This window comes from Mastigoproctus giganteus, chromosome 2 (genome assembly GCF_048544385.1).
Source record: "Mastigoproctus giganteus isolate SK-2022 chromosome 2, ASM4854438v1, whole genome shotgun sequence".
NCBI lineage: Eukaryota > Metazoa > Arthropoda > Arachnida > Uropygi > Thelyphonidae > Mastigoproctus > Mastigoproctus giganteus.
Window position 1 is genome coordinate 94,569,467 of NC_143576.1, and position 25,961 is coordinate 94,595,427.

At 38.1% G+C, this 25,961-nt stretch overlaps 1 protein-coding gene across 1 annotated transcript in view; it reads right to left on the reverse strand.

Moving 5' to 3' along the window:
* The window catches only part of LOC150089433 (spectrin alpha chain-like), a 579,218-nt gene that overhangs the window by 140,976 nt on the left and 412,281 nt on the right, over positions 1–25,961 (reverse strand). The window contains 2 exon segments of the mRNA XM_090389473.1: positions 15,502–15,760; positions 22,900–23,046. Coding sequence (XP_090245599.1) covers positions 15,502–15,760; positions 22,900–23,046 — 406 coding nt within the window.

Here is a 25,961-nt window from a genome sequence, read left to right on the forward strand (position 1 = left end):
AGGCTAACCTTAGAAGCATCTATAAATAGTTGGCATTCTTCAGGAACATGCCTCATGTTCGTTGATGCCATTAGACCATCAACATCCTTACAAACAGTGAGTTCACCTTCTGTTTGATTGAATTTATCATAGTTTTTATTTCGAGTACAAAACGTTGTCACTTTTGTAGAATGATCTAGACGATTCCACTGTTGTAGCCTTGAAGTCAAAAGCTCTGCCTTATTCTTCAGCAGTTCAAGATCACTGATGAGGTCATTAAACTTACTTTCTGTGATCTTATGTAGTTTAGATAAAAGTTTGGACAAAATGGTGGATCCCTTGATGTAGACAGCTGTTGTACTTCATGTATATCAAGTTGATGTTCATCAGTGTCTTCATCTTCATCACAGTGTACAGAAAAATAGTCAGGTAGTTCCGGAATAGGTAATCCTTCATCATGAGGCACAGGATGAATTGCAGATGGTATATTTGGGTATGTCGCCATCTACTTTTTACTTCATTGTCATCCCTTTTCTAATAGGAAGCATCATAAAGAAGTAACAGTCTGAGACTTGATTTGTTGGCTCCCTCCATATCAGGGGCACTGTGAATGGTATAAAATGTCCCTTTCGATTCACCCAAGGATTGAGTTTTGATGAAGAGGTAGCATATGTGTGGAGTCCAGTTCTTGTCCTGCTTGCCTACTTTACACCTAAAGTACGAGAAGTAGGCCTTTTTTATGGCTCGAGTTATGGGACACTTTCGTGAAGATAACATGACTTCTCCACATACATAACAGAATTCATACAGACTATTCACACAATTACAGGGTTATTAATCTTACAGGACAAATACTGTGCAAAAAATAGTAATTTCACAGAGAACAACCATTAACTGAGAACAAATCACCTAGCCATTACTGCAACACTATCTAGCCATTACTGCAACAGAGTTGAAGATGCATTTGAGGCAACAGTGTGGCATTGGAGCATTGGCAGTGTGGCATTGGAGGCAAATTGCTGCTATGGATAAAGGGATGGTTGAGTGGCAGAAGACAGAGAGTGGTAATCAATGGACACTGCTCAACGTGGACTAATGTTATTAGTGGAGTTCCTCAGGGTTCAGTGTTGGGTCCATTGTTGTTTTCTGTATTTATAAATGTTATAGATGATGGTATATCAAGCTTAATGTCCAAGTTTTCAGACGATACAAAGGTTGGCAGGGTTGTTAAGGACACTACTGATGCTATGCTGCTGCAACAGGATCTGGAAAGGTTGAGCAGATGGGCTGAGAGGTGGCAAATGAAGTTTAACATTGACAAATGTAAAGTACTACATATGGGAAACAGTAATCCCAGATCAACGTATCAACTCTGTGGTACTACGCTGACAGTGGTAGAGAATGAAAAGGACCTGGGGGTAATTGTGCAGGCAGATATGAAGTTCTCTGAGCAGTGCAGACGAGCTGCAAGAGTAGCTCATGGTGTCTTGTCAATGATATACAGGAATTTTTCTAGCAGGGATAGGGATGTGATTATTCCCTTGTATAAGGCATTGGTCAGGCCACACCTTGAGTACTGTATACAGGTCTGGAGGCCTCATTTCAAGAAGGATATAGAGCTGCTGGAACGAGTACAGAGAAGGGCAACAAGATTAGTGAATGGAACAAAGGGTTGCTCTTACAAAGAAAGGCTTAAGTTTTGCAAATTACAGTCTGGAGACCAGGCATCGGCGAGGTGATCTGATAGAGGTGTATAAGGCTTTGAATGGCTTGAGCATGCTACATGCCGATGGGATTCTTCCTCTTGCTCAGAATAATCACCTGAGAGGGCATAAATTCAAATTGAGGAAGGACGGATGTCGGATAGATGTGCGGAAATTTGCCTTTAGCCAGCGGGCAGTTGGTTTGTGGAATAGACTTCCATCACTTGTTGTTGTAGTTGATAGCCTAAACAAATTTAAGGCTCAGCTGGACAGGTATTTCGAACGAATGGTGGGGTGAAATGGGAGTAGTGGTTGAGCTTTTTTTTTTTTTTTTTTGGCTGATGCTGAATAAGCTTGCTTTCTTGCATCATATGCCTCTACTAATGCTAATGCTAAGACTGCAGCAATAATTCAGACACAGCATGGGTTTGTTAAGGGAAAGTCTTGTCTGACAAATTTGATAGGATATTATGATGTGGTTACAAAGGAACTGGATGCAAAAAATAATTTTGATATCATATATTTGGATTTCAGGAAAGCTTTTGACACTGTTGCGCATGGAAGACTATTGTACAAATTGGAGCAGAATGGTATTAAGGGTAAGTTGCTACAATGGATAAAAGGATGGTTAAGTGCGAGAAGACAGAGGGTGGTAATCAATGGGTGCTGCTCTTCTTGGACTAAGGTTATTAGTGGAGTCCCACAGGGTTCGGTGTTGGGTCCACTGTTGTTTTGTATATTTATCAATGATATTGATGAAGGTATATCAAAGTTAATGTCAAAGTTTGCAGATGATACAAAGGTTGGCAGGGTTGTTAATGACAGTAATGGCAGTGTGCTACTGCAACAGGATCTAGATAATTTGGGCAGATGGGCTAAGAAGTGGCAACTGAAGTTTAACCTTGACAAATGCAAAGTACTGCATATGGGTAGAAGTAACCCCAGAGAAATGTACCAACTGTGTGGTACTACACTTAAGGTGGTAGAAAATGAAAAAGACCTGGGAGTAATTGTGCAGGCAGATATGAAGTTTTCTGAGCAATGCAGACATGCTGCCAGGGCAGGTCATGGGGTTTTGTCAATGATACATAGGAATTTTGCTAGCAAGGAAAAGGAGGTGATTATCCCTCTGTATAAGGCAATGGTCAGGCCACACCTTGAGTACTGCGTACAGGTCTGGCGGCCTCATTTTAGGAAGGATGTAGATTTACTTGAGCGTGTACAGAGAAGGGCAACAAGATTGGTGAGGGGAATGAAGGGATTCTCTTATCAAGAGAGGCTTAAGTTCTGCAAATTGCAGTGGCTGGAGACTAGGCACCTGCGCGGTGATCTGATTGAGGTGTATAAGGCCTTGAATGAGTTCAGCATGCTGAATTCTGATGGGATCCTTCCACTTGTTCAGATTACGAACCTAAGGGGGCATAAATTCAAATTAAGAAAGGACAGATGTAGAATAGATGTGCGGAAATTTGCCTTTAGCCACCGGGTGGTTAATTGCTGGAACAAACTTCCATCTGTTGTTATGGAAGTTGATAAGTTGAATAAATTTAAGGAGGAACTGGACAGGCATTTGGAGGGAATGGTGTGATTTTTTTTTTTTTTTTTTTGGCTGATGCTGCATAAGCTCATACATTTGCTTTCTTGCATTACATGCTACTACTACTACTAACAACATCATGTGATGCAGAGCGAGGTGACAGTTGCCAATCACATGATAAGAGTGTAGTGGTACTCAAACTGCGGTGTTGCCATGTGTTTTGCCAAGAGCCATAGTTGATAATATAGAGTAATTCACTAATATGAGACCCCAACTGCAATTCAAATTTTTAAATTGCAGTTGGGGGTCATCACAAATTTTAATGTGATTTTCGTGTTCAGCAGCATAAAATTAGTCAAGACTGGTAATTTCATTTTCATAACATTTTACGTGTTGGCAAGTGTAATATAATTAAACACTTATATCACTACTACTTCCATATTATATTAGTTAGTTTAAACTTAAAAATCTAAACTTTATATATATAGGGTGTCCAAAAAAAATGTATACGCACTTGGATTGTTAATAATGTCTATGTTTATTTTCATAAATTCAATTTTATAATTTTATAATGAAGAAAAAATGTGAGAAAAAAATATGCATTAACGCAAGTGTTCAAATTGACCTCCATTCTCATCGTCGTGAAACTGAAGTGCATACATCATCTAAAATATCTCTTGATATTGCTGCACATTCTGCTTCAATAGCTTGCTGTAATTCAGTGATTGTTGCTGGTTTTGTGTCATTACCTTTGAGGTATTCCCATAAATAAATTTTATCTTTGAGGTATTCCCATAAATAATTTTATCTTTGAGGTATTCCCATAAATAAATTTTATCTTTGAGGTATTCCCATAAATAAAAATCCAATGGCATTAGATCTGAAGAATGCAGAGGGAACTCAACATTACCTCTTTGTCCAATCCATCTGTTTGGGAAAGTTTCATCCAGATAAGTCCCATCGCGATGAAAATGGGGAGGTGCCCCATCGTGTTGAAAATAAAATTCATCATCATCCTCAAATAGCTTACAAATATGTGGGACGATTAATTCCTGAAGCAAGTTGAGGTAAACAGCACCAGTAACAGTCGCATAAAAAAAGAATGGTCCAATACTCAAGGATGATAATCCACACCACACTGCAACGCCTGGTAAATTCACATGTTGTTTCTCAGTAACGTGTGGATTCTCGGTTGCCCATTACGAACAATTGTGGCGATTAATTGTACCATTCAACTTGAATGTTGCCTCATCACTCCAAATGATCTTATTGGCAAACAGAGCGTCCTCTGTAGGATTTTGCGAAAATTCAACCCTACAGATCACGATCATCTTCATTCAGTGCCTACACTAATCCTGGAATGTAGCTTTTCCATTTTGCACACTTTAAAATGTTATACACACTGCATTTGGGGATTGCCATTTCATGAGCAGCTTGTCAGACAGATTTCCTTGATGTTTGTCAGAAAAGTTGCAGCACCTCTTGCGATCTCGTGGATGTGTGGTCTTCCTGATCACTGCCTGTGTACATTTTTTTTCACAGTGCCATTCACTTCTTATTATGAATATGCAAAATTGTGAAACACTGTGGTTCAGTGTGGTATTCACTCCTAAACTGTCTCTGGACTTTGTTGATATTTTCTGACTTCCAATACCACTTCAACACAAATTTAGCATTAGCATTAGTAGAGGCATTTGATGCAAGAAAGCAAGCTTATGCAGCATCAGCCAAAAAAAAAAAAAAAAAAAAAAAAAGTAACATAAATAAATAAAAATAACCACTTCCTCTTCACCCCTCTGTTCGTTCGAAATACCTGTCCAGCTGAGCCTTAAACTTATTTAGGCTATCAACTTCCACGACAAGGGATGGAAGTCTGTTCCACCTACCAACCACCCGCTGGCTAAAGGCAAATTTCCGCACGTCTATCCTACATCTGTCTTTCCTCAATTTGAATTTATGCCCTCTCAGGTGATTATTCTGAGCTAGAGGAAGAATCCCATCAGCATTGAGCATGCTTAAACCATTCAAGGCTTTATACACCTCTATCAGATCACCTCGCTGGTGCCTAGTCTCCAGACACTGTAATTTGCAAAACTTAAGCCTTTCTTCGTAAGAGCACCCCTTTGTTCCATTCACTAATCTTGTTGCCCTTCTCTGTACTCGTTCCAGCAGCTCTACATCCTTCTTGAAATGAGGCCTCCAGACCTGTATACAGTACTCTAGGTGTGGCCTGACCATTGCCTTATACAATGGAATAATCACCTCCTTATCCCTGCTGGAAAAATTCCTGTATATCATTGACAATACTCCATGAGCTACCCTTGCAGCCCGTCTGCACTGCTCAGAGAACTTCATATCTGCCTGCACAATCACCCCCAAGTCCCTTTCATTCTCTACCACTGTCAGTGTAGTACCACAGAGTTGATACGTTGCTCTGGAGTTGCTGTTTCCCATGTGTAGTACTTTACATTTGTCAATGTTAAACTTCATTTGCCACCTCTCAGCCCATCTGCTCAACCTTTCCAGATCCTGTTGCAGCAGCATAGTGTCAGTAGTGTCCTTGACAACCCTGCCAACCTTTGTATCATCTGCAAACTTGGACATTAAGCTTGATATACCATCATCAATATCATTTATAAATACAGAAAACAACAATGGACCCAACACTGAGCCCTGAGGGACCCCACTAATAACATTAGTCCACGATGAGCAGTGTCCATTGATTACCACTCTCTGTCTTCTCCCCCTCAACCACCCCTTTATCCATAGCAGCAATTTGCCTCCAATGTCACACTGCTCCAATTTGTGTAGCAGTCTTCCATGTGCAACAGTATCAAAAGCCTTTCTAAGATCCAAGTATATAATATCAAAGTTATTCCCTGCATCCAGTTCTTTTGTGACTGCATCATAGTATCCACTGTTCAATTGTAAGTCTGATCTTCTCCATTATTACCACCAACTTGCAACTGAAAAAGAAAAAGGTTACTGAGTTATGGGCTGATAAAGTGTGTATACATTTTTTTTGGACCCCTGTATATACGAGAGATGATCATTTAATTCACGGACTGGTGCAAGATTTTATCTTAATTGTCATCATCTGAATCTTCTGTGGATTTCTCCTTCTTGAAATACTCTCCCTTGAACTTTACACACTTTCACCACTGTTGTACCCATGCATTAAATGCTTCTTGCAAACCATTTTTCGAAAGGCTGCAAAGTGTATCCATTGTGGCTCTGTGAGCATTTTTCTGTCGAACATGAAATGTTAGCCTTTCAGAGCTTTCTTCAGACGGGGAAACAGAAAGAAATCACACAGTGCTAAGTTCAGTAAATAAGTGGGATGTGGCAGAATCTCAGCACTTATGGCAGTGATCATTGCCTGCACAATATTAGCTGTATGTGGCCTGGCATTGTCTTGATGGAGAAATTACTTCACACCAGAAAGTTAGGTCACACAAGAATATGGCTGTCCTACCAAGAAGTGAATGGCAATGTCCTACCATTGCCATTCACTTCATTCATCCCTTTAACTATTTCTGATGAATTTAACTCCTGTCTGACACAATAATGAATCACATATCACTGTTCAATCTGTATGTCTGACATGATACTTGCTTCAAAACGATCGTCAGTGACATGGGACTAAAAAAACTCTTCATGCAACACTAGCTTGTTTGTTTGGTTTTTAGGAGCATTAGCAACTAAGTCCATATTGCTCCGGGATATGCGGTGGTCATTCCCTGACCTCTCCGCACCCTCCGTATTTGGTGGTGATGGGCTTGAACCCCGGTCTAACCGAGAAGCGTGTGATACACACTGCTGCTCCTTCCCACCTGGCTACAGAGGTGCTAAGCAATGCTAGATCGACACGTACTGGCAACACACACAGAGTCTGCTCAGTAGTAATCAGGCAAAGTGCCTTCGGCGGTAGTTATGGAAAGTTCACGGAGTAAACATAAAATCTTGCACCAGTTCGGGAATTAAATGATCATCCCTCATACAGCCTCTGTAGCCGAGTGGTCAGGAGTGGGAGTGCAGTAGCGCACACTCTTTGAGTAGACCGGGGTTCAAGCCTGTGACTGCTAAATACGGTTGATCTGCCAACCCACACTGGACCAGCGTGGCAGATTATGGTCCATTTGCCTCAGCATTAATTGTTGAGAAGGCTTCCATCCTGCAGTGGGTCGATAATTGCTGCAGTTTACGTTTTTTTTTTTTTTTTTTTTTTTTTTTTTTACCCTCATAACATATTGCTCAAGTGTATGTGCAACCCAAATCCAACAGATAAATCAGGATTTCACTACAGTTCAGTTGTATGCCACTACATATTTCTGAAAATTCTCTTCCACAAGGAGAGGTAAACACTATATCAGTCAAAGACTACTAGAAACTAAAAAAAACAGAGATTTCAAATGTATGCTGGAAGAAGCTATTGTCTGATGAGAAAGGCCTGAAAGGCATCTCAACAGAAAAAAAGTCGCTTAAGTCTGTGAGTTTGGTACAAAATGCAGGAGGAGAGAGTTGAGTTTTCATGGTGTTGAAGAAAGTGGAATGAAAGGAGTAAGAAAGAACAGTATGAATATGATTCAAAAGCCTCAGCTGCTGCTTAAGATACTGGTGGAGGTTTTGAACATGTCCAAAACCTTTTCAAACACCTTTGGTGAAGCTTAGTTTAAAATTTAAATAAGAACTGGAAAACCTTACAACAGCAGAGACCTAAAAAGAAAAATGAAACCCTTCTACGAGTTTTTTTTTAAGAATACTTCAACTGTAGACTCTAATAACACACCATCCCAGAAAGATCTCAATGAGGCCTCATATTTCTCCCTAATTCATCTACCTCTCATTATCTTTTTGATATGGAGCTAAATGATTTTGTAATAACTGAGAGGGAAACTGGAATAGAAATTGTCGAAATTAAACATACAAAAGGCACCTGTGGTGGATGGGATCTATCCAGTTATATTAAGAGAGGCAGTGAAGGAAGTAAGCAAACCCTTAACCATAATTATAAGAGTATCCTTGAATTCAGGCGAGGTCCTCAAGGACTGCAGATGTTTGAATGTATCCACACTTCACAAAGGAGACCAAAGGGTAACATGAGTAATTACACATCTGTTAGTTTAACTTCTGTTTCAGGGAAAATAATGGTCACTGGTAAAAAAAGCAATGCAGGATCATCTAGACAAGGCCACAATTACACTTCAAACAAAACATGAATTTGTTTAGGGGAAATCGTGTTTGACCAATTTGATTGGTTACTACAATGTGGTCACAAAGGAACTGGATGCAAAAAATAATTTTGATATCATATACTTGGATTTCAGGAAGCTTTTGATACTGTTGCACATATTGGTATTGGTATGGTTATTTCTGGCGCAAGGGCTACTTAGGCCATATTGCGCCTATAAACGAGGTGAGGATTTCACGGTGTCTGTAAAAAACAGTTAGAGACAATTATACAGATTTATGCGTTTTAAGAAGCGGAAAAATTCCGGGAGATTTGCATCATTACCTATGAACTGTTGGAGTGTCAAAGGTTGTTGGAGATTACTGTATAAAGCTTTTCGGGCATCAGTGTATAAGGTACATTCAACGAGTATGTGCTTTATTGTGAGAACAGAGTTGCAGTGCATACACTGCGGAGGATCATTTCCTGTAAGAAGAAAAATATGGGTGAGCTGACTGTGCCCGATCCGGGCTCTGGCCAGGATGACTTCTTCTTTTCTGTTTACAGAAAAACTGGAAACCCATAACTGTGGTTCAGGTTTTATTTCACGGAGCTTGTTATTCAGTTGAGATTGCCATAGAAGTGTCCATTGTTCTTTGCATGTATTTCTTATATGGGATCTGTAGTCCATATATGGAACATAGTAACCTGGTGATGCTATGTTGGATGAATGTTTGGCTGCATAGTCTGCTTTTTCATTCCCTGATATCCCAGTGTGACTTGGGATCCAGCAAAAGATGACAACTTGTTGGTGATCATGGATATGCATTAGTTGAGATTTTATAGATTTTATTAAGGGATGCGTTGTTGAGGAGGAATTTTGCAAGGCCAAGATTGAACTCTGTGAGTCACTATATATTACACTTTTTTGGATGGACAGGTGGAGAATGTTTTCTAAGGCAAGCTTGATAGCATATAATTCAGCTGTATAACTGCCGCATTCGATGGGAAGTGAAACAGAGATAGTGTTAAAGGGAAAGACAGCTGCAGCACCGACTTTACTACCAGACTTTGATCCATCAGTGTATACTTGCGTAAAATTTTGGTAATTTTGTGTGTGAGCGGCATGCAGTTGCTGTATATTGGTATTTGCAAGCGAATGTTTTCCCCAGTTTAAGAAATAGCTGTCACAGGATGCTTTAATATAGGACCATGGAGGATCTGAACTGTTCAGATCATGAAGGATTTTGTCCAGATGTATATTCCAATTTTGTGATAGTTCCTGTAATCTGATGCCAGCAGGTCGAACTGCTCTAGGTTTATTTCTGTAGTACATTGGGAACTGTGGGTTGTTAAGTATTGGCCAATTGGGGTGAGAAGGCAGACTTTGAATTTTGGCTGCATAGTTCAGAAGTAACATCTTTCTCCTGAGGCTGAGCGGAGGTTCATGGGCTTCGACATAAAGACTTTGCACTGGCGATGTTCTATAAGCGCCTACAGCAATTCTGAGGACAGAATGTTGAATAGGGGCAAGACGTGCTAGCACGCTTTCCCTAGCAGAATCATACACCGGGGCGCCATAATCAAGGCGAGATCTGATCAGGGCTCTGTACAAGTGAAGTAAGGTGTACCGATCTGCACCCCATGATGTAGAAGAGATAATTCTTAATAAATTCATTTTTTTCTGGCAAGCAGTCCTTAGATGTGTGATATATTCTAAGAAGTTCAGTTTATTATCAAAAATTAAACCAAGGAGACGAATGCTATTCACCACTGTGATGGGATGATTTGTTAGTTGTATCTCTGGATCTGGATGCATCTTTCGTTTATTACAAAAGTGAATGACTCTAGATTTCTGATAGGATAATCGGTAACCATTGTGTATCATCCATAACTCAATGTTATTTATAGATGTTTGCAGCTGCCTTTCGATAAAGCTCATGTTTTGCGAGCTGCAAGAGACAGTCAAATCATCAGCATAGAGGTAAGAGTTTACAGCTTTTGGAATATTTTTTGTCATCTGATTTATTCTAATTGCAAATAAGGTTGCACTGAGTACAGAGCCCTGCGGGACTCCTTCTTCTTGTATGAATGTTTGCGAAAGTACTTGCCGATAGCGAACTTGAAAGGTCCTGTGTTGTAGGAAATTCTGTATGAAGTACGGTAAGTGTCCTCTCAGGTCCAGGGAATGAAGATCTTTCAGGATACCAAACCGCCAAGTGGTGTCAAAAGCCTTCTCTATGTCGAGACATACCATTACTAGATGTTTGTTTTGGATAAACGCATTCCTGATGTCTGTTTCCGCTTTGATCATGAGATCTAGAGATGATCGGTGTTTTCGGAAACCAAATTGATTGTCAGAGATAATATTTTGGGAATCAAGATACCACGTTAGTCGACGGTGTATCATTTTTTCTATGGTTTTACTTAGGCAGCTTGTGAGCGAAATGGGTCTGTAATTGTTCGGAATAGAATGATCTTTCCCTGGTTTGGGTATCGCCAGTACAAAAGCATGACGCCAGAGGCTGGGGAAGGAATGCTCCATAAATATGCGATTGTAGAAGGTCAGTAGCGAAGATAATGATTTATTGTCTAGATGTTGTAACATTATGTAGTATATTCCATCCGGGCCAGCAGCACTGTTATTAGCGGTGGATAAAGCTTCTTGAAGTTCTACCAAAGTAAGTGGTGTATTGTATTGGAAAGAGGATGTAGTTCTAAAATTCGGATGGGATTTTTCTGCTACAGCTTTAATCTTTTGAAATGATGGATCATATGCCGTAGAGTCAGACAACTGTGAAAATACCGTCCCTAGAGCATTTGCAATCTCTGCAGGAGTAGATAGCTCCTGTCCATTCACGGTGAAAAGTGGGGACGACAAAGGGGGAAATTTACCATTTAATTGTCTTATTTTCCTCCAAATAATTCTTACATCAGTATTTTTATTAATTGTAGTTGCGAATTGAACCCAAGAGTCTCTTTTTGCTTTCTTTCTAATATGACGGGCTTTAGCTCTAATTTTCTTGTAATTTATAAGATTAGTGGTGGTAGGATGTTTGCGGAATAAATTCCATGCACGGTTTTTTTCTTTTTTTATATTCTTACAATCCTCGTTCCACCAATAATTTCTGTTTCTATGAATGCTTGACTTTGATTGTGGAATGGCGGTGGATGCAGCTGCTAGAATCTGTTTTGTAATATGGTCAGCAACTGTGTCAATCGGATGAGATTTGATGATCTGATTGTCGAAGGATACGTTAGTGGTATACTTTGCCCAGTCTGCCTTGGAAAATTTCCATTTTGTGTGAGTTTCTGAAGGTATGCAGTGTGATGTTTCAATTTTACATATTATAGGGTAGTGGTCACTATTGAGTGGATCATCCAGAGCTGTCCACTGGATACTAGGGAAAAGGATTGGAGAGCAGATAGAGAGATCTATTGAAGAGACTGTTCCTGTTGGGAGGTGGAGGTAAGTTGGCGAACCAGTATTTAATATGGTTAGATTCCGTCTTTCAATAAGCATTTCGATGATTTTTCCCCGTCCGTCTGTATTGGAAGAACCCCACAATGGATGGTGTCCATTGAAGTCACCCAATAAGCAGAAAGGGGTTGGCAACTGCTGAATGAGATCTTCAAGTTCATGTATGGTACAAGGGCGACTGGGTGGCAGGTAGATTGAGGCAAGTGTTAGGGTAACGCCAATGGCTATTCGTGTGGCAACAATTTCAACATTGGTTTGCAACTGAATGCGTTTGCAGGGTACTCTTCCATCTATAAGTATCGCTACCCCTCCGTGAGAATTATTAGTAGCAGGTCTGTCTTGCCGAAAGAGAGTGTAATTTTTTATCGAAGTAGACACCTGAGGTGTTAAATATGTCTCTTGTAAACAGATTCCAATTGGTTTATAACGCTTAATTATCTCGGGGATGTCGTCGATATTGCTGCGAAAGCCTCTACAGTTCCATTGGATGATGTTTTTCATTGTTTGGATTTAAATGAGGAAGCTGTGTCTGTCTGCTTTTTGGAAGTCTGTTTCTGTCGGTCAATTTTTATTTTGTCTCTCTTTGAAAATATTGGTCTGGCGTCTATTACATCTTCTGGATGAATTTCCAGAATGGTTTCCGTTTCTTCATGAGAGCAAGTCTCATTCGTGTCCATGAAGAAAGATTCAGCATGCTGCTTGTTACCGGGATCAGAGTTTTCTGTTTGAGTAGATCTTACAGGAGTTGTAAGAGTAACAGGAGGTATCGTGACTGGTGTGTTATTAGATCTATTAGAAGTCTGTTGCTTTGAGGACTGAGGTACAGTAGAGAGTAAAGTTCGAGCCCATTCAGAAATAGAGATGCTTGGCGGGATTGATGTATCTGTTTGAACTGATATTGAGTGAAATTTTTGAGCAGCGTCGGCATATGTACGTTTTGGCATCGGTATTAGTTGCTGTAATTGTTTTCTGGCTTCGGAAAATGAGACTTTCTTTTCTATCTTGTATTTTTGAATTTTCTTCTCGTATTTCCACTGATCGCATGTTTTTGAGAAAGCTGGGTGATTGCCTTTACAATTAGGGCAAAGTGAGGACTGCGATTTACAATCAGCTTGGGCATGTTCCTTTGATCCACAGTTAGGGCATACTGCATCGCCTCTACAGACAGTTTGGGAATGTCCAAATTTTTGACATTTATAACACCTTAGCGGGTTTGGGATATACGGGCGAATGCGGCAGTTCAAATACCCGGCTTTTACTGATGATGGTAGGTTGGGTGAGCTAAATGTCAGTATGATACTGCGAGTTGGAATAAGTTCGCCATCTTTCTTAATCATGATTCTCTTCGCTTGTATGACCTTCTGATCCTGCAATTCGTTGACAATTTCCTCTTCTGAAACATTCATTAGGTCCCATTCTGAGATAACACCCTTGGAGGTATTGAGTGTTGCGTGTGGTGACACCTTAACAGGGATTCCATTGAATGTTGTGAGCTTGAGAAGGTACTCTGAATGTTTAGAGCTTGTAGTCTCAACCAACAGGTCGCCAGATTTGAGACGGCGCACCATTTTGGGGGAACCTGCTACATTTTCCAGACACTTTTGTATGAGGAATGGCGATAGATTGCCTAGGGCCTGGTTCGCTAAGGAATGCAGGATCAGGAAACTCGGATGTTCTATTAGGGAATCATCCATCTTCAGTCTCTTTCGGTTGGTTTTGTCATCATTAGGTTGGTGCAAATCCTTTGAATTTGGATTTGCTGTCTGAATCGGGGGAAAGTTTTCAAAGTCCATGTTTTGCTCCTTTTGGCCCTGGGGGTTTGCTTTACCACCCAGTTTTCCGGCCCCGCCACGGGGAGGCAGGAGCAGTGCCACAAGGTGACCAAGCGGCTGGGTTAGGAAGTTAGTATTAATATAAAAAGAAACAGAAAGGTGGTTTTCCTTCCTGGGCCTTTGCCTACTTCTTGTAGTGCGAAAGAGCTACTTTGATCGAGAAATCAAGAAAAACGGTTGTTGAAACAAAAATAGAATCTATTCGCTGAAAATCTCTTTAGGAAAAACGCTTTTACAGACGCACTAGAATCGCTTGGCCACGGAACGCTTGGCACTCGGGGCCCTGTTGCACATAAGACTTCTGTACAAATTGGAGCAGTGTGCGATTAAGGGCAAGTTGCTGCTATGGATAAAAGGGTGGTTGATTGGGAGAAGACAGAGAGCTGTAATCAATGGACATTGCTCTTCATAGACTAACGTTAGTGGAGTACACCAGGATTCAGTGTTGGGCCCATTTTTGTTTTCAATATTTATCAATGATACTGATGAAAGCATATCAGGCTTAATGTCCAAGTTTGCAGATGATACAAAGGTTGGCAGGGTGGTTAATAACAGTAATGGCAGTATGCTACTGCAATAGGATCTAGAGAAGTTACAGAGAGGTGCTGAGAAATGGTAACTGAAGTTTAACATTGATAAATGCAAAGTACTGCATATGGGTAGCAGTAACCACAGAGTAACATACCAACTGTGTTGTACACTCAGGCTAGGGGAAAACAAAAAAAGACCTGGGAGTAATTGTTAAATCAGATATGAAGTTCTCTGGGCAATGCAGACTGCCAGGAACAGGTCATGGAGTTTTGTCAATGATATACAGGAATTTTGCTAGCAGGAAGGAGATGATTATACCATTGCATAAGGCAATGGTCAGACCTCATACAGGTCTGGAGGCCTCATTTTAGGAAGGAAGTGGAGCTGCTGGAATGAGTACAGAGAAGGACAAAAAGATTGGTGAGCAGAACAAAGTGGTGCTCTTACCAAGAAAGACAGTTCTGTAAGTTGCAGCATCTGGAGACTAGGCACCTGTGAGGTGATTTGATTGAGGTGTTTAAGGTTTTGAATGGATTGAGCAAGCTCAATGCTGATGGGATTCTTCTTGCCCAAAACACACACAATGAGGGGCACAAAGTCAAACTGAGGAAGGACAGTTGCAGAATAGATGTGCAGATGTTTGCCTTTAGCCATTGGATGGTTTATTGCTACAACAAACTTTCAATTGTTGTTGTGGAAGTGAATAGTTTAAATAAATTAAAAGAAGAACGAGATAAACTATTGGAGGAAATGGAGACTTTCTCCAATAGCTGAAGTTGTAAGAAGTCTAATTAGAGATAATATAAGCATACACACTAAATTTTATTTACTGTATGTAAATTAACTTTATTTGTTTAATTCATTGATGCTTCAAGAATGGAATTGTTGATACATCTGAGACATTAGATGAAAGAGGTCAGCTTTAGATACCTCAAGGAACTCTAACTCCATTCAGTCTTCTGATGTGAGAATTTGTATTAGAATTCTTGAAAAAAGCCAATGCATTAAAAATTTGTTTTGTGTCTCTCCAACGTAGTTGTGTATTATGTTATTTCTATAAATTAGTTACCATTATCAAAATGCTAGCCTAACATAAAATCTTAGTAATAGTGCATGCCCTTAGCTTCCACTGGACTTTTAAGAGCAGTCCACAGGCTCAATAGTTTAAAAAACCCTGACTTAGAAACTAAAAATTATTTTCTAAAAAAAAAATTAAAACTAAAACTAAAAAAAAATTAGTTTCTCTAAGAAACTAAAAATTAATTTACCAATCCAGCTTTCCACAACATCTGCTTTCCACATAAACTGAAGGTAGGCCGAATTATCCATCAACTTGCTCTTGCGTCGTATAGCACTTTTATCTAGAGCATCCAGTCTTGCTTGCAGCTGCTGAAGTCTCTGTGCAATGCTATCAGAATGATGGTTGTGCTGGGAGATCAACTGCTGCCCATCAGTAGATATATCCAGTCCCCTTTCTCGATGTACAGCAAAGTCGGCTTCGAATGCCTCATGCTTCTTCAACAAACCCTATATACATATACATATATATATTAAAAAAAAAACAACTTAAAGTCTGAATTAAAAATTAATACTAAAACTCATTTCATTAATGAATGATAATGTCATTAAGAGTTTTTACAGTGAGAAATATTATATGACGTATCAGTCATGCAAATTACCAGTGTGTGTGTGCGGGGGAGGGGGGGGGGGAATTGTACCTCCATAGCAAAAGTTGTACATTCTAGAGGAAACTGATCCACTGATTCCAAAAAATTGTCTCTATTACATCTCCGTTTAAAGATATACTGAAATTTTACTAACTAAATGAATGGCCAATTTCAAATATCACACAATAACATATATGCCATCTTAAAAGTGAGTCATTCATTTTATCCCAACAACCTTGGTACCAATCTGCCATCATGGATATGTCCTGATGAAAGCATTATTGCCCATACTCATTACTTACATCTCCAAAATTCTAAGGGCAGGGCGGAGATGTGAATGAAGAAAATGAATTTTTTTCACACATTTGGCATACCATATCTTTATAACATTGCAGTACAGTTGACATCAGAAATTCATAATTATCATCTTTCCATCTTCCAAGAAATCCATGCACAACTGCTTTAAACACGTGCCACCCTGTTAGTACAGCATCCTGAGCTTTGTTTCAAATACATCATCTTTAAGGAGTTTCTTTATTTGAGGCCCAATGAAAATTCCTTTTTTCAGTTTAGCAATTGTTAAATTGAGAAACACTTCCCTTAAGTAGCAGAATCCATTTTTTTCTTTATCCAAAGTCTTAACAAAATTCTTCATTAATCCAAGTTTTACATGCAAAGATGGAAGAACCTTTTTGGTTCAACCAGTTCAACTTCCTTTCTTTCTGCTTAAACATTTTAACAATACAATGCTAATCAAAACACATAAGAAATAACCAATATGCAGCATATATGAAGATACAAACTGTACACACACACTCACAACACAACTGTCCTTCCACTACTAAAAGAGAGAGGGGGTGGGAGGCAGAAAGATAGACAAGGCTGAACATATTAACCCTCCTCAAAAATTACTGCCATCTATGAGCACAGGTTTGTTTGTTTGTTATTTGGCTTTTAGGAGCATTAGCAACTAAGGCCATATTGCTCCGGGGATATGCAGTGGTCATTCCCTGACCTTTCTGCATCCTCCGTATTTGGTGGTCACAGGCTCGAACCCCAGTCTAATCAAGAAGCATATGCTACGCACTGCTGCTCCTGCTCACCTGGCTATGGAGGCGCCCTATGAGCACATACTAACATTATTATTTGGAATTAATAGAACAGACCAGTGTCATACCTAATTCCTTAAATTGTAGTAAGGTATACATATTATGGGCAAATACAAAACCTGTATATGTAGAAATTGTGACGATGTGAAATTAATGATTATTTTAAAAATTTATGCAAAAAAATTGACAGCTAACAGCTGATATATTAGTGGAGGTAAAAATCATATTGGTTGGTATTATTAGTCCACAGAGGCAGTTATTATGACACGGCAAAACATTAATGGACATTATCACCAATAGTTTAACAGAATGCTTCTTATCAGATACTGTAATACAAAGATTCCCATAACAGTACAGAATCATCTGAACTTTTAGAATGAAAATAACAAATGTGTTAGTACCCCCACCAGATAAAGAGATTACCTTTGAGTAAAAATAAATGTGATTTCATCGTGAAAGCATGTTCTAGACAGATAACAATATACATTGAGTTGTCTTTGCATTATCAACACCCCCTTTTATAGGAATGGACTATTCTGTGATGCTGGTGAAGGTTCAAAGTCAGGAATGGCTGATATAGGGTTGTAGTTTGCACATGTGGCAATCAGTTTTTGAGTGTTAGCAAGAAAGAATGGATCAGCATTAAAATCTTTCCAACTCTTCGAACATGGAATGATTGTGGGTTCAAGGCATGCAGGTGCCAGTCTCAACAACAGCCAACATGGTTAAAATGCTCCCATTCTGTGGTGTCATGAGTCTACCATGATTGGCTCAACAGCAGTTGACTGACCAGCTAAAGGTCACAAGTGGGATAGTCACATGTGGTTAATACCCATAGTGAGCACTGTGTGTCTCATCTTATAACACAGCAACAATGCAGCATAGTGGTGCAATGCCAACACTGGACCACCAACATGTGGAAATCTGTTGCCATGTCTGATGAATCACTTTTCCAACTCTGTCATATCGATGGGCATATCCACATTTGGAGAAAGCAAGTGAGGCCATGGCATCTGGATGTACTGTTGGTGTTTTCCAAGCTGGAAGCAGTGGTAATATGGTATAGGGATTGTTTTTGTGGCATTTCCTGGGTCCTCTGATCACCTACCTTTCTATCATTGCCAATCAAGTACACCCCTTCATGATAACGGTGTATGCAAACAACTCTGGTCTATCAACAACACAACACGGCATGCCACAAAGCAAGGCAAACTACTAACCGGTTTCAGAAAATGACAATGAATTCTCTGTCTTCCCACAGCCATCTACCTCACCCAACCTCAACCCAACTGAGCATGTTTGGGATCTACTAGAAAAGAACATTCAATGCTAAAACCATCTACTTGATAATGTGCAGGCATTACTGGACATAATGTGCAACACATGGGTAGCACTAACAAACTCTGCAGCACCTTGTGGAGCCTGTCAAGATGTGTACAGACTATATTACAGGACAAAAGGCAGCCCCATGAGTTATTAAGGCAGATGTTACTAATGCAAAGCCAACACCTGTATATATGATATTTACTAAAATTTGGTGTTAGTCTTTTTTCAGTTTTGATAGAGATTTTGCTTAAGTAACTAATCTGAATATCATATACACCAACAATGAATTATTAGCCATTAACCCAATCTCTCACCCTTGCCCTCAGAACAATTAAGAACTACTCTTTGGAAAGCTTAATTTTATTTAACCACACAGGAAAAGAATTTTAAAAAATCTCCCTATAACTTCTAATTATAATTCAACATGATGCTTAGGCCCCTTCTTACTTGAACAATGATGAAATCCAAAATATATAAATAGGAAAAGATCACTGAAGATTCTATAATTTTACGGAGCTAAAGGTGCTATTTTGTTAATATGATGTATTGCAATTCAACTCCACCCTTACCCAAAGTGCATCTCCATAAGAAGTGCCAGAGAATAACTTAAAAATTCCTCTAATTAGAAGATAAATAAGTTTATTATTTGGGTCACAATATTAGAACACAGAAAAAAATAAAATAGCACATCTGAGATTTTCATCAGCAGGAATGGATGCAAATTTATTATAAAAATCCCAGCTAAACAAAGATGCTGAGCAGCTGATTATAATAAAATTATCTGGTCATAACCAGGTTTGGAAATTCAAAAACTCTGTTCTAATAACTGTTACAACTTAACATATCAAAGTATCCACATCTGATGACTTCTTGGATGCACTTGAAGTAAAATTGAAATTGCCCATTATGAAAATAAATATTTCATTATGTATAGAAACAAAGAAGCTTAATTCTGAAGAGCCAGGAAAGAAAAAAATCCCTTTCCACCTAAGGCCTGGAAAAAAAGTACAGATATGTATAAGCCGAGTTAAGGTTAAATTTGGAAGTGTCTGCACTTGTGCCCAGACATAGAAGGGTGTATATGATGAGAGCCTTGTCAATCAATTTGGCCCTGGAGAGAATGTGCAAGGTTTGTGGGGTGGAGTTTTTCTCAGTGTGGCCTGTGCTTGTTAACAGGGAGACACTGCTTCCACAGGAATGGGAAATTTTTAAATAGAAAGGGCACAAGAATATCTGAACTATTAGTCTGAAATCACAGACTAATAGTTTAACTAGTGCAGAAGCAGCAGAAGTGAAAGTGACTCTTGCATTGCTACTAAAGGTACATGCAGCAGCCTGAAGAGCAAGGTGCCTGTGATTTCTGACCATGCTGTGGATCATCATGGAACAAACGAATACATAGGCTGTGTTAGGGTAATTCAGAGTAAGAACACATGAATGTACACTAATGTTAGGAGCATTATAAATAAATTTGAAACTGAAGTACTGATTAAGTCTATTAATCTATTAGATTAAGTCTATTAAAAAATTTGAATTTGAAGCTGATTAAGTCATCAAATGCAGACATAAGTGATGCTAAATTTCAATTAGGAGGGGGGGTTCAATGGATACAGGAAGGCAGACAAGAGAGAAGAGATGGAAGAGTTATGCTCTTAGTTAAGCAGAATATTAAATCTAAGACAGTGCATCCAGTACTTGAGTGATGAATGCAATGTTGGGTCAGTTTGGTGTGATATAAGCACTGGGAAAGCAAAAATGAGAGGAGTGTGTTATAGGCCTAATGATACTGATGAATACAATGAACAACAGTACAGGGAAACAGAATGGATAAGTAAATCAGTATGTCTTATAATGGGAAATTTTAATTTTCCAGATATTGACTGGAACTTGTGGATTGGTCACTCACACATTAGCAAGACTTTTGTGGATTTATTGGATGACTGTTTTCTGTGGTAGCATGTTCGAGAGGAAACCAGAGGGAGCAATACTCTTGATCTGATTATGAGCAGTGATTATTTGTGCATTAAGAATCTGCAAATAAAGGAACCACTAGGTGGCAATGATCACAGTGTACTGATGTGGGATGTGCTTAAAGATGTAACCATCAGGTGTAAAGGGAAGGGCTTTTGCTTTCATAAAGGTGACTAGAGTGGTCTCAGACAGTTTTTAAATTCTATACAGTGGAACCAACTGATGATGTTACCAACAGCATATTCTAAATGGAAAGCATTCAAGGAATTAATCACGGAAGCTACTAGGCTTTTCATGCCAAATAAAAAATACTGTTCTCAGTTTAGGCTTAAGTGGATGTCAGATGAACTAATTAGACTCATGGCAGAGGAAAAAAATGCATAGGATGCATAGAAATTATCAGGCAACACAGAGGCCCTTAGTAGATATAAGCTAGTCTGTAACCAAGTCACAAAGAAGAGTAGGCAAGCTAAGGCAGATTATGAGAAATCTTTGGAAAAGGATGCAAAGAAAAAAAGAACAAAGACTTCTTTACTTACATAAACCCTATAAAGAAGGAGATGAATCAGATTGGTCCACTTGACATCAATGGTTCGACTATTGAGGATCCTTCTCAGGTAGCTGACAAACTGAATGAGTATTTTGCATCTGCATTCACACATGAGGAATTCTCTAGGGAAGTGGAGGCCAGAAGTTTATCAAACTCTAACAGGGAGCTAAATGATTTTGTAATAACTGAGAGGAAAGTGGAAGGAAAATTGTTAAAGTTAAACATAAGAAACATGCTTGGGGTGCATGGGATCTATCCAATTATATTATGGAAGGCAACAATGGAAGTAAGCAAACCCTCAGCCATAATTATGAGAGCATCTTTAGATTCAGGGGAGGTCCCCATGGACTGGAGAAGTGCAAATGTATCGCCAATTCACAAAGGGAGACCACCAAAGAGTGAAACAAGTAATTACAGACCTGTTGCCGACCGGGCTAGCCAGGTAGGTAAAGTGCCTGCCTGGCAACCCAAAGGTCGCGGGTTCGAATCCCGCCTCGGGCTTGGATCAAAGTACTGCAAAAACCTTGGGAGGTGCACTATGGCCACAGAAGCCGTTGCGCCAACAACTACCAAAAAAAAAAAAAAACAGACCTGTTAGTTTAACTTCTGTTCCAGGAAAAATAATGGAGTCACTGGTTAAAGAAGTAATGCAGGATCACCTAGACAAGACTGCAGTTATAGTTCAGACACAGAATGGGTTTGTTAAGTGGAAATCTTGTCTGACCAATTTGATTGGATACTACATTTTGGTCACAAAGGAACTGGATGCAAAAAACAATTTTGATATCATATACTTGGATTTCAGGAAGCTTTTGATACTGTTGCACATAAAAGACTTCTGTGCAAATTGGAGCAGTATGCTATTAAGGGCAAGTTGCTTCTGTGGATAAAGGGATAGCTGAGTGTGAAAAGACAGAGTGGTAATCTATGGACACTGCTCTTCGTGGACTAATGCTATTAGTGGAGTCACCCAGATGTTGGGCCCATTTCACTACTGTTAAACAAAGCTGCATTCTTTATTTGCAAATATGGAGAAAATAGAGTATTCAAATAATTGCCTTAAAGTAATGTCTTATGTTTGAATTAGTTTTATCAAGGTAAAATTTTTAACATCTCTCTCTCTCTCTCTCTGCTACACTTCTTGGAATGTATACATTGAAAATGGAATCTAAATAAGCAGAAAGTGGCCTAATTATTGTATTTGATTGCTAAATAATTCCTATACAAAACAAGAGAAACAAACTGAAACAAAACAGTGAGAGGATGAAAGAATTAATTCACTCAAGTTTCGTGACTAATCACTGCTTTTTTCTAGTTAAGGCACCAACTATAAGTTTATTTGAATGACTAATATATTATGTAAAATTACTTGTATAGCACATCAAATGGTTTGCCTCTTTGTGATGCTAATATTCGGTACGTTTAACTTTCCAGTAGACACCAAAATATAATTGTATGGATAACACTTAGTTTTAACACACTTAAAAATTGAGAATGGTTTGTAACAATGTGTTAACTGAGTGAAGGGCTCTTTCTGATTGTTCTGTATTCTTTCTGATTGTAATATAAATAAAAAAAAAATTTACTAAATTATTTTTCCACAATCTCAAATGAATGTCTGTGTATTATTTGACTCACAGTTATAAGACAGACCTCGGCATTTCTAAAGAGTAATATAATTGTATGAAACTTTGCATTTTCGATCAGTGTGAGGGAAATCCACTTGATTTAGCCCAGTTGATGATAAATTATCTTGACATAGCTTATAAATACTAAAATCTTTGTACTGGAAGTTTATTCCACAGGATCTGTGAGAGGAGAGGAATTATTTTCCAACTGTTTCCAGAAATTGGTTGCTGCTCAAACAGTTTATATAAAGAGTATGTTGCAGTGAATCTTTATCCAAATTTAGATTAGATAAACATAACTGAAGTACACTTGTTTAGAAAGAGCATGCAAAAAATATACATATATAAATAACATACTTTCTTATCCAAATCAATTTAAAAAAAATGGAATAGAGGTTTATTACAGTCAGCTTACTTGAACAGCAGCCATAGTATCACCATAATCTTCTACAGATAGTAACTGCTGTTTCTCAGAAATCCAAGCTTCTTCCTCCTCTACTCGGGCTAAAAATTGTTGATATACAAGAGATTCTTCTAATTTATGTCCCCTATCAGCTGCCATCTAGATAAAAACACTCTAACATTAATTTTTTTTTAAAAAATGCAAAAGGAAATTTCTTACTGTAAATGATATGCAAAGAACACCAATTTTTATCACCAATGATAATTTTATCTAAACTCTAAAATGCCATCTAATTAGTATAGTCAATTACATTATCTAATAAAATTATCCAAGTTTCACATTGTTCTTCTGCCAAATACTAAAGGACAATGCATAGGCAAACTGGACACTCAAATATTCATTCAAAATGGTGTGGCAAATTCCAACTGAAATTCCAACTTTACCAGCTATTGCATCCATTCTGATGTATACCAGACCTAGAGTAACATATCTGAACTGGAAGAGAAGGGATCAGAAACTTCCTTACTTTAATTCTGAGGGGAGTAAGTTAGCCATAAAGCTTAAAATTCTGCTTACATCTACCATTATTCAGGTGGCTGTGACTCTTCAAAATAGTGCTGTTGAATCTGTGAATGAGGGATATCAAACTAGGAGTGGGGCATATATGCATATGGAGTTTACTTTAATAGTTATGGGTTAAGAGGCATGGATGCCTCTTAACCCACAACCAACACAATGTGAGTATGAAAAACCTCAATCTTCCTTCCCAGTCAGACAGCAAAGCCATTCCAGATAATTTTATTAACTGATTTTAATAATTTTTTGATGGTGTCCCAAAGCACAAAATTTTATTTAAGCATAGAGTATCTATTACCAAGGATGAATTAAGAAATCAGAATAACCCCATTAACAATAGACTTAAATTTCTAAAAGTTATACCTTGGCAGAGTTATACAAAGCATGCTGCCAATACAGGACAAATGTAGTTATTTCACATAACCACATTCATAGCATAAGGTTTCAAATAATAAATATTAATAAGAGTACTGGACAGTATAGTTGAAACTGAATAGATCAGCAAGTCTACATGCATACCACAGTACTAAAATTATATGCAATCTTTTAGGAGACAGGTAGAACATCCAAAATTTGGCTGTCCAAAAAGTGGAATGATCCAAACTCCAGACATTTCTAAGGTTAGGGGTTTTTTTTTTTTTCCTTAATTTGATGCTAAACTTGTTCTCTGAATAGCACTGATGAAATGGTTCTCCAAATTCAATTATATTGAAGAGTAAAGTTAAACAATATTTAACTTAGTCTGCTGGCATCCAAACAACTACAAAATTCACCAAATTTATTAATTTATTATTTATTATTAATTTTCTAGCTACAATTAGTTTGTCATCTATCAACTCATGTAACATTCACGATGTTTCTCTGCATTCCTCTCTCATTGGTCTTTAATAATTCTTGTTGACAGAAAAGACAGCCTTTACCTAATTGTTAACAAGGGAGGGGGATGATTTGGTTCATATTTTGCCTTCCTATTCTATGAGCAAAGCAAGTCAGCAATATCATTCTGTGCATTTATTGCTTTAGAAATTAATCCTTACTATTATTATTATTAAATTATTAAAATTAAATTTAAAATTTATTATTAAAATCTGCAGAACAAATTTTGCTTGATAGCTCATGGCAAACTTTTCCTAGATGTTTATTATTGCTGTATTCACTACTCTTCCCTTTCTAATTACATTATAGCTGTCTAATATTTAATAAGTAAATCAGGCATATGTGCTATATTAAATGTACCAAAACACAGCTAGAGAATTTTGTTTGCAATTTCCACTTTCATCCAACATTCAAGAGTACAATTAGCTGACAATTTTTTAAACAATAAGCATACCCATACAGGTATATGTATCATTCAGAAAACCAAAAAAAACTCTGAAAACTGGCTTGTCTCCTAATCTCAAATTTTCCAGATAAATTGACACCTGCATTACACACTGGGAGATTATTATCCAGACACTGCATTTCTTTAAGTGACTTTATTGTTCCTGCATTGATTTCAATTGAAAGTGTTCTAATAGTTGTGGGAAATGTTACCACAGCTACTAATACAGTGCAAATTGTTCAGAATGTTGATCAAGCAAAAGGAGGGGGAATCTAAAAGCCTGTACTCTTATTTCTAAAAAAAAGTATAAAAATCTTGTTGAGTTAAAAAGTATAAAAATCTTGTTGAGTTAAAAAATAAACAGAAACAAAATAACATTCATTATTTTGTTTCTGTTTATTTTTTTTCTCCTTGTTATTTTAATTTTTTTTAAATGGAATATCACTAAAACAATTTCTGTAGGTAATCACTCAGTAACTTCACAGTACCAAGTGTCTCATTTCCAAATTTTGATTAACAACCTTAAGAGATAAAAGAATAAGAATAAAATAATGTAGTTAAATCAATAAAAATAAACTAATCACACAAAAATTATCAAAAATGTGCTGCTGACATATTATCCCTTTATCCATGCTTAAATTCTGACATTTCATCTTTGGTTAGATTTATCCAAAAACCAACAATCTCCAGGTCCTTAGACATTACATTTGCAAATATAGCAATTCACATAAAACTTAAATAATTTCCAAAAGATCCAAATATGATAACAATCAATGGTATGAGCAATATAAGAGTAACAGCACTTCACAATATACTTTAAAAAACCTATATATTTAACTTTGTGTATACAGTGGCATAATGGTTTATTTATGTTTTGTCCTGTCATGAGATAGCATTCAAACATAAACATGAATTTTTTTCAGCCTGGTCTGTGCTTGTTGACAGGAGAGACTGTTTCTACAGGGATGGGATACACTTAAATAGAAAGGGTGCAAGAATATTTGCTGATGCTATCGAGGCAGTTTTGGGTGGGTCGAAAAACTGCTAGCGCAGGGGAGATACACAGACTAAAAGGTTAACAGTGGCCGCAGGCAGAGGCAAAAGTGATTCTTGCACTGCTTCTATTAGAATGGGCAGCAGACTGGAAAAGAAGGTAATGGAGATTTCCAGGACTGCT